Below are 9,394 nucleotides of genomic sequence, written 5' to 3' on the forward strand. Positions count from 1 at the left end.
TGTTTCTCACTTCCACTGTATAATCATAGTGAAAGTAAAGTCACTCAGTCATGTCCGACTGTTTGCGACCCCGTTGACTGTGTAGCCCACTAGTGATTTTCCCTACTTTCTTCAATTTAAGTCTGAATTTGGCAATAAGACCCACTCCCATAATATACATTTTAAGATAATAGGATTAGTCGGAAGCTTTTCAGGAAGCAGAAAGTGAAGTCACTCAGTCGTGTCTGACTCTTTGCGACCCCGTGGACAGTAGCCCACCAGGCTCCTCCATCCATGGGATTCTCCAGGCAAGAATACTGGAGTGGGTAGCCATTCCCTTCTTGAGGGGATATTCCCGACCCAGGGATCAAACCCAGGTCCTCAGTACAGATTTAACCTGAGTTGTTTGTTGTGTAATCACCAGTTCTGGGCTTAAAGAAAAAACTGTTTTACATGACTAAGACTAAGGAATGTAGAAAAAACAAAAAAGACGTTGTCCTTTCCTCCTTGAGAATTCTAGACCCTGGATTTCTTATCAACCTGCCTAGGAATTGACTCTCTCACCAGGTGACTCAGCAGTGAAGAACCCACCTGCCAATGCAGGAGATGCGGGGTACAATCCCTGGGTCGGGAAGATCCCCTGGAGGAGGAAATGGCAAGCCGCTGCAGTATTCTTGCCTGGGAATCCCATGGTTGCAGGAGCCTGGCAGGATACAGTCCATGGGGTCGAGTCAGACATGACTCAGCGCACACACTGGTGGTGCATCTTGAGTGAAGTCGCTCAGTTGTGTCCCTGTGGACTGTAGCCCACCAGGCTCCTCTGTCCATGGAATTCTCCGGGCCAGAATACTGGAGTGGGTAGCCATTCCCTTCTCCAGGGGATCTTCCCAACCCAAGGATCGAACCCAGGTCGCCCACATTGCAGGCAGACGCTTTAACCTCTGAGCCACCATGGAAGTCCGGTACATCTTGAACATAGCCTCTTAAGACCCACTGGGGACTGCCGGCCTCCAGAACTGTAAGACACCTCAGTGTGCTGTAATAAACCATGCAAGTGTGTGCTAATGTGTTACAGCAGCTGTGGGAAATAAGACCAAGTCCACCGCCTGTACATTCACAGCCCCAGCCCTGGCCCTGTGTGCCTGGAGCAGTGACCTTGGCAGCGGGCACCTCAAATGCAACCAGACCACGGACATCCACCTTCTTGAGTCCTCTAGCTGCTGCCTCCACCCACTGCTCCTGTGCCCAGAGCCCTGGGGCCCTACCCCCCATCTCAGGCCCTTCTTGCCTTGCTTGGGACTCCCCACTCAGGCAGGCTTTGTACCCTAAGTCTTAGAGTGAGCACATGATATTTTTAGCCCTCCTTCGGACTGTGAGCTCCACAGGGCCTGGGAGAATCCGTTTTGCTCACTCTTTAGCCCTAGTGTTTTGCACAGTGCTTGGCCCATGTGGGTGTGCAAAGATTCATGAAGTAAACAAGTGTATCCTTCAGGTGTTTTCTGTATACCCCCTCTACTGTGCTTTAACGTGGCTTGGAATTGAGACATGGAATATTTCCTGCCATATCAATAAACAAAGGCTGTCATAAGCATCAGTAATTATGGATGGTGACCCCCTGAGGAAACTCAGGAAGGAAAGAATACCCACCATCTAGCAGCCATCAGACTGCAGGCACCCCCTACCGTGAGCCCCTAGGAAACTCAGGATGAGGAAACTTGGAACTGGCCCCAGACGGCTGAGGCGCAGTCAAAGGAATGATTTCAAAGGAAGAGTCAGCCCAGGCTCTTACATCTTCCCATACATAGAAAAGCGCTAAATCCCTTAACTTGGGATACCTGGTTTTCTTTAAACAACAACTTTTTGACATTCAGACTACCTGCCCTTTGTTGCAAAACTTCTTTTAATATATATAACCTGGCTCCCCGCCTTGCCTCCTCGGAGCAGTTCTCTCAGGGACACTTGAGATGCTCTCTCTCAGCTTGAAGTCCAAACATTCACAATGAATAAAACATAACTCTCAGCTTTTAGGTTGTATTTTTTAAGTCTGCAGAAGCATACGCCCTCACTGGCCCCCCTTTGTTCACGGGCCGCCGCTGTCTGGCGATGTAGGGTTTTATATCCAGGACCAGCGAGCCCCTCACGTTGCACTCGCAAGTAGTTCCCTATTTTCGGCTTGTTCACTCAGTGCTGTTGTAAACGCCCTTACAATTAGACGTGGGCAGACCTCTGATTATTCTTTTAGGATCAACTCCACCGGAATTCCGTCTCCTGGGTTTTCGCATCTTTTGACTTTTAAATGCAATGTTCTCCAAAGCAGTTTTTTTCTTTTCTCTTTGACTTTGAAATGTGCCTTTGCTGGAAGATCAGTAAAAATAGTGAGAAGAAAGCCAAGACCAGAACCTTCTTTCATCAACTTAAAAGAGGATCCGGAACTGCGGCCCCACAACTGTGCTGGGCACGAGAGACAGGAGGCTTATTTCTCCAGGTTGTTCTCGCCACCCAGCCAGGCAGCAGCTGTGGCCCTGAGCCACTCCCGTTGCTCCCCTCTCCCTCCTCAGCCCCTGACGGCTGCCCTGCCTGTGACCACTTGCCCTCAGAACTCCTGACTTACCCCGATTCTCCCCACTCTGTCTTACAGCGACATCACCCCTCCCGGAGACGCGCTAACCAAGAACAGCCGGCCCAAAGCGGCTTCCCGCTTCCCCAAGCTGGCCCGAGGTCACCCCAGGGAGACGCGCAATGTGGAGCCCCAGAGCGGTGACCTCTGACCTCGACGGTACCCCGGACTTGGGCCCTACGTGCTGCGCCAGCTGTCTCCACCCCGGCCATGGCAGCTGGCCCCTGCCACCTCGGAGGGACCACCCTACCCCCACCGATGAACCCCAGAGAGCACACCTGCCCTGCCGGGCATGTGACACCCCGATTAAACTGGGCTGTGAGAGCAGGGCGGCTCCTTCCTGGACAGATGCGGGCACGTGGGCTCTGCTCTCCCCGCGCCCCGCCTTGGGCCTCAGGGGCCAGGTGTTCCCCTCCCTCCAGCCCAGAGGCCAGCCAGAGGGCGGGCACCGGGTCAGGCTCAGAGCCCCCTGGTCGCGATGCACAAGGCTGTCTCATTTGGTCGGAAGGTTCACTCACCGCTTGACTCTTTCCCACGTGGGAATTCGAATGACTGTTACTTTTTTCCCCCGTTTAATGTAACTGCCTGCGACAACCTATGAACCTGGAGGGGGAGCTAGTTCCTTTCCACGCACGCCCCGCCAGTGGTCAGCAGACACCCTAGTTCTTGCCACCAGGTTCCAGGGAGACAGTCCTGTGGCCTTCGTGCAGCGGAGCCATTAGGGATGAGGAACTGTGGCTCGTGGAGAACTTCCTACCTCCTCTCTGGTTGGTTCTGGAAGGACTGGCCCCTGTAGGACGCCCACGTGCACCTGGTCAGGCCAGCCGTCAGCAGCAACCTAGTGACCTCTACCAGAAAGCCCTGAGCTGTCTAGAGGCCGCGAAAGCCAAGAGGAGAGTCCTCAAGGCTTTGAGAGACTCGGTTCTGGGAAGCACTTCAGAAGCTTCTGTGGGCCTCCGGGGGTTCCATAGAGCTTAGCGTGACTCTCTGTGAACTTAGGTGAACGTGACTCACTCTGAACAAATCATGATTGTCCCCTAAAGACGGCACATGTGGTGTCGGCCAGTATGCTCTTGGTGGGAGCAGGGCCCTGGGTGCACCCCAAGATTGACCCCTCTGCTCCCCCCATTCAGAGAGCACCCCAGCACCACCAGCAGCAGGTGGGAGCAGGAGGAGGAGCAGCATCAGATCGCCCCCATGGGACCAGAGCTGTTTGGCCAGTTTTAACATCCAGAAGCATGGAACTCTCCCCCACCCTGGGTAGGAGTCACCCTCAGCTGCTGATACAAAAGAGGACCAAAAAGCGGCATAAATGAGTGAAGAGCAGAGGGCCGAGCACACCTCAGCTCACACCTGGGTGAGCAGTGTGGGTCATAGTGGAAACCCTGGAAGGGCCATGCGCGCACCCCCTGCTCACCAGAGGGAGGCTTGTCAAAGGCTCGTGACGTTCGCACACGGCCCTCCAGGGACTCAAGGAGGCTGCAGCGACTTTGGAGGGGACATTCTACCTGGTGAGCCAGGCCCAGGGGAGCGACGTGAGCCGGCTGTCCTGCGTGGATGGAGGTGGCAGTGTTTGTACATGGGGGCCCTGCTGTCAGCCTGTGGGGGTCAGAGGACCCGAGGGACGGTGTGTCCCAGAAAGGCAGCGTGGTTGGTTTCCCCTCATGTGCCCAGGGATCCACTGCGCATGCACCGTGCTGAAATTCCCACACCCCAGAGCACTGCCTTGAACGCAGAGCCCTCCTCCACCCAGGCTTCTGGGACCATCTGGAAGTTCCAGCTGCCCCAGAGCTCCGCCCCGCACGCGGTCTCTCCACAGGGGTCACTTTGAGGCCAGTGACAGCTGCACAGCCAGATCCGAACCCAGGGTGTCTCCTCTCTGTTCACGAGACCCCGAATAGATCCAGCGCCCTGACATTCTCCAGGGCCAAGGGCTCTGATCAGCCAGGCTGTGTTGGCACCTGACCCCAAACACATCTGAGTACAATTTCTAGCCTCACCTTCTCCAGCTACCCCACCAGGAAGCAGCTTTGACGTTCTGTGCATGGAGTGAAAAAACAGCAAAAAAAAAAAAAAAGGGGGGGGGTGGTGGCACTCAGAGCTACAGCAGACAGATGCTGAGCAGGAGAGACAAGAGCAGTCTCGGCCTGTATTTGGAAAGGAGCAGCTCTGCCTTCCTGTTTTTAAAGCTTAATGATTCATGGGAAGCTTGCCCTGCCCTCCCAAATGCAGGTTGTAGAGAGAATGTTCCTGGGGCCCTGCGGGGGCCCCTCTGGGCTGCTTGCCCTCTGTGCCCCCGTTTCTGTGACCCTGCAGAGACCCCGATCTTCAGTCCGTCTGGTTTCAGCTCAGATACGTGTGTGACGTGCACATCACGTCTCCTCCTCAAAGCCTTAGCTCTGGAGTCACACGGAATGTTCTGCTATGATAGAGCCCTGCTCGCCAGGGCGGTGGGATGGACTTAGAAGGGGCAGACCCCCAGCTCCTGGAGAAAGAGAACGGAACCCCGAGGTCCAGGCCGAGACCTGGGGTAACAATGCCACCCCCGAGGCCGTGTCCCTGTCTGTGCACCCACCCCGATCTAAGTCAGAAGGCAGGATGTCCCCCCCGCCCCCGAGACCCATCAGGTGAAAGATGGCCCCCCATAAAAGACCAGCTGACATTGGCTGCTGTCTCCTTGATCAAAGATTCTTTAGCACCTAAGAAAGTGCTCCCCATTCTTCAGAAAGGAAAGGAAGGGCCCCTCTGTCTCCAGAAGGCCTTGACCCTATGGCGCCCCACCTGCCCTGGGAGCAGGAAATGCTCCCTCCAAGTCCCCAGAGCACAGCCCAGCGGGCTCTTCAGGGGCGGCTTCAGCCCGGTCGGGAAGGAAGCCCAGCCAGGTCCAGTTCCACTTGCATCTCACAGAAAAAGCAGAGACATCTCTCCTTAAGAGAAAACCAGAGCTCCCAGGGAGTGAGGGCTGAGGCTGGTGTACACCTCGCCCTGAAGCGAGCTTTCTCAGCTGCTGCTCCCGCAGCCCCTGTGAAAACCACACAGATCTCTCTCCAGTCAGGCCCCAGGGGAGGAGGCGGGGCTGTTGCCCTGCACAGAGGTCGGAGGTCGCTGTGAACACCATAGCCTGGCCCATCTAAGGGCTTCCTGGCCATAGAAGGATCACCAATGGAGCTGCAGAGACAGGGTACCACCCTGTGAGTCCTGGCAAGAGGCACAAACAGTGAGGGAGAGGCCGGTGAGCCAGGGTGTGTGGACCAGGTGTGGTCACCCAGGGCAGGCCCCGCGGCCCTGCTCGGGGCCTATTAGGATGCCTTCTTTGATAACCGTTGGATTCGACAGCACTGCCAGGCTGTGTTGTACCTTTCAGAACACAGAGGCAATCAAAGTTGTTTACACCCCGGGACTGGTAACACAGCTGCAGCCAGTTCCGAGAGGCAGCGGGCACTGGAGGCCCGAGAATTCATCCCCAGGTTTTGGGCCCGGAAGCAGGAAAGAAGACCCTCTGGGCAGCCCCGGGGATCCAAAGCTGTGCTGCTTTTGTCTCCTGACACCTAGCACCCCAGGATCTGTGGCCCGGGGTGGCCTCTCTGCTCATGAGACAGTGTGCCCACCAGAGGGCCTGGTCACAGGGTCCCAGGCCTCAGCCCCACCACCTCACCTGCTCATCTTCACGGGTGCAGCCTGGAGCCGCCAGCTGGCCCCACACCAGAAGCCAGAGCCCGTTCTCAGGTCCCAGCAGACCTCTCCTAACCAGTCACCTTCAACATCCTTCACCCCTCAGCCCGGCAGCTTGGTGCCAGCGCCCATGCATGGGAGGCGCCTTCCTCTACAAGGAGGATCTCGCCTGGGCGAGTCACTGACTAGATCCTCAGCCTGGAGCTGGGATGGGCAGCCTCCGAGACCTATCAGAAAAAGACCCTGCCCAGGAGCATCAGATGAGCTAAGCGCTTTCTCGAAGGAGCATGCCACGCTCAAGCTGCTACCCCAAAGGCAATAACTGTCTCAACTCTGCCTCAGTGTTCCCCTTCCAGACAGTGCCACCCATGCTGGACCTCACCCCCGCACTGGATGCCCCTGGCAGGCAGGCATCTGCTCACGAGCAAGGCCTTTTGCAACGATCATTTTTCAGAATATTGCACGTTGCTTCTTTAAGTGTCTGCTGTTCAGATTGGCTTTCTGTGCTAAGTGCACAGTTGTAGCACTATATATTTTATCTAATGTTACCTTGCCAAAAATTTCATTTTTCCTGTTTCCCTAACACGTGTCTAAAAGAAAACAGCTCCCGGATTGATAGGAGCGAACAGGGAGCACTGCCCACCTCCATGCTCCGAGCAGAGCAGCTGTCCGCCCAGCCCGCGGTGGAAACGTCCCTGCTCAGTTTGTCTCAGCATTTTGGACCATCCCGTTTGCCACCCTTGCCTGTTGCCAGGAATGGGCCTGATTTTGGTAGTTCTCAGTCCTAACAACCACATTGAATAGGTTTCCTTACTTACTCAATCGATTTCTGAAGAGAAGCAAAAAAAAAAAAAAAAAAAAAAAAAAAAATCTGGTTTTTCTAAAAGATGGGTGAGCTTATAGCAAGGTTGAGCAGCCCCACTAGAAGAACAGAACAGCCAGATCCAGAGGGTTCCAAGGTCCAGGGGTTCAGTTGTTTCTGGCACAGGGATGATTTGCCATCCTCACCGAAGACCACTGGCTGACCTGCCAAGATGCCCCCCTTGCCCTCAGACCCCATCCCTGCCTTCACGAACTGCAAGGGGAGAAGCCATGCCCCTCTGGCAGTTCTCTCTGCCATCGCTTGAGGCCATACAAGGGGACCTTTGCAACAGCTGGGACGGAAGACAGAAACAGGATCGCACATTTGCAACCAGCGTTGAGATGAGCTGGAGAATGGGCATTGCCAGGAGTGAGGGGGTGGTGGAGCTAATTGGGGCTTCTTATCACCTGGGATGCATCCTAGAAAGAATGTCTTGACCTCTGTAACCTTAGCAGCACCATCTCTGGCATCCCCATTTGGTAAAACACTGCTTAACTCACCAGATGCTGACTTGGTGGTGGAAGAATCCTTTTGACTGCAGGCTCCATGGTGACCCATGAGTGGGTCCCCGCGAGCCGTCTGTTTGAGAGGGAACAGGCGACAGATCTGGAGTCTCTGGTCTGGACGTAAGCGAGGCTGAGAAGTCCACAGATGGGCTGTGAAACGCGTAGTATTATCTTAACTACCCTCTTCTGTTACAGTTTACACAATAGAATTTTTAAACAAATGTGTTTAATTTTCTAAAATCTCTTGTATTAAAATTTTCTTTTGGAATAAGCTGTGGTAATTTTGTTACAATCTAGTTGAGACACACCTCTTTACAATGACAAAATTAAAGCTGTTACATTTTCTAAATTAGATCTTCAGTTTATGGTCTAATTCTGTGTGTCCATTCTTTTTCAGCAGTTGGGGATTAGGTGAAGTTTCAGTATACATTAGAAAAACTTCTCGTAAGGTCCTTCACCATTTCACATGTTACCCTGAACAACATGATTTGATTGGACAAGCATCACTTTGATTTGAAGTTGAGCAGGAGCCTATTTTGAGTTATTAGGCAGATCTATATTAATTGGAGATGTAGAATCAAAATTCTATACAGAAAAAAAATTCCCTTCATTATAGGTTCCTATTCACTCAGAAACCATTTTTGGGTGCCTACTGTATACCATCATGCCAGGCCCTGGGCATACAGCAGTGGCCAGGGCAGAAAAGACCCCTGCCATCTTGGACTAAGATTCTAAGTAAGACGGATGGACAATAATGTATATTTCTGTGTTTCTGTCTATCTACACACACTTGCCTGGTGCCTTAGCAGTAAAGAATCTGCCTGCCAGCGCAGGAGACGCCAGAGACATAGGTGCAACCCATGAGTCAGGAAGATCCCCTGGAGAAGGAAATGGCAGCCTTCGTCTGTATTCCCGGGAACATCCCATGGACATAGCTTGGTGGGCTACAGTCATGGGGTTGCAAAGAGTCAGACACGCTGAGCGTTCATGTGCGCATCTATTTAAACACACAGACCCTGTTTAGAATCAGCCATGCACACAGTTTCAGACCACTGTAAGCTCCACAATGGAAAAAGCAGGACTTGGAGAAAGATCTTCCAACAGTTCAAGCCAGGCTTTCTCGGCCTCGGCACTGCTGACATTTGTAGCTGGATAGCTCTGGGGCGAGAGGACTGTCCTGTCACTGTAGTGTGATCAGCCCTGGCCTCCAACCCAAACGCCCTAGAACCTTTTCTGTTCTCACAGCCAGATGTGACCACACATCCTTGGAGTGAGGAATGGTCCCCTGTTGAGAACCCTGAGGCTAGACCAAGGGATTCTCTTGGCAAAAGTGACATTTAAGTTATGACCTGAAGGATGAGAAAAAATGCTAAGCAGTCCCCTGCTCCCCACCCCAAATTTACATTGGGTTAAAAAATTCACACCCTGCAACCAGGTATTTAACCTTTTTAACCAGGATAGTAAGAGGCCAGGTGGGCTTCCCTGGTGGCTCAGATGGTAGCAAATCTGCCTGCAATGCAGGAGACCCAGGTTCGATTCCTGGAATCTGGAAGAGTCCCTGGAATGGCTACCCACTCCAATATTCTTGGCTGGAGAACACCATGGACAGAGGAGCCTGGTGGGCTACAGTCCATGGGGTCACAAAGAGTTGGACATGACTGAGTGACTAAGCACATGCTCTAATAAGATCGGTATTTAAAAGGTGTCCCAGCAAATCATGGGCAGATGCTGCCCAGGGGCCCACAAGGGAATACTGCA

General features: G+C 53.4%; 1 protein-coding gene across 2 annotated transcripts in view; it reads left to right on the top strand.

The window, feature by feature from the left end:
- Positions 1–7,988, top strand: part of SNX29 (sorting nexin 29) — a 603,176-nt gene extending 595,188 nt beyond the window's left edge. For both annotated transcript variants that reach the window (XM_018040633.1, XM_018040634.1), the window contains one exon: positions 2,618–7,988. In XM_018040633.1, coding sequence (XP_017896122.1) covers positions 2,618–2,747 — 130 coding nt within the window. In that variant the 3' untranslated portion in view covers positions 2,748–7,988. The remainder of the gene's footprint in view (positions 1–2,617) is intronic.

Source organism: Capra hircus, chromosome 25 (assembly GCF_001704415.2).
Source record: "Capra hircus breed San Clemente chromosome 25, ASM170441v1, whole genome shotgun sequence".
NCBI lineage: Eukaryota > Metazoa > Chordata > Mammalia > Artiodactyla > Bovidae > Capra > Capra hircus.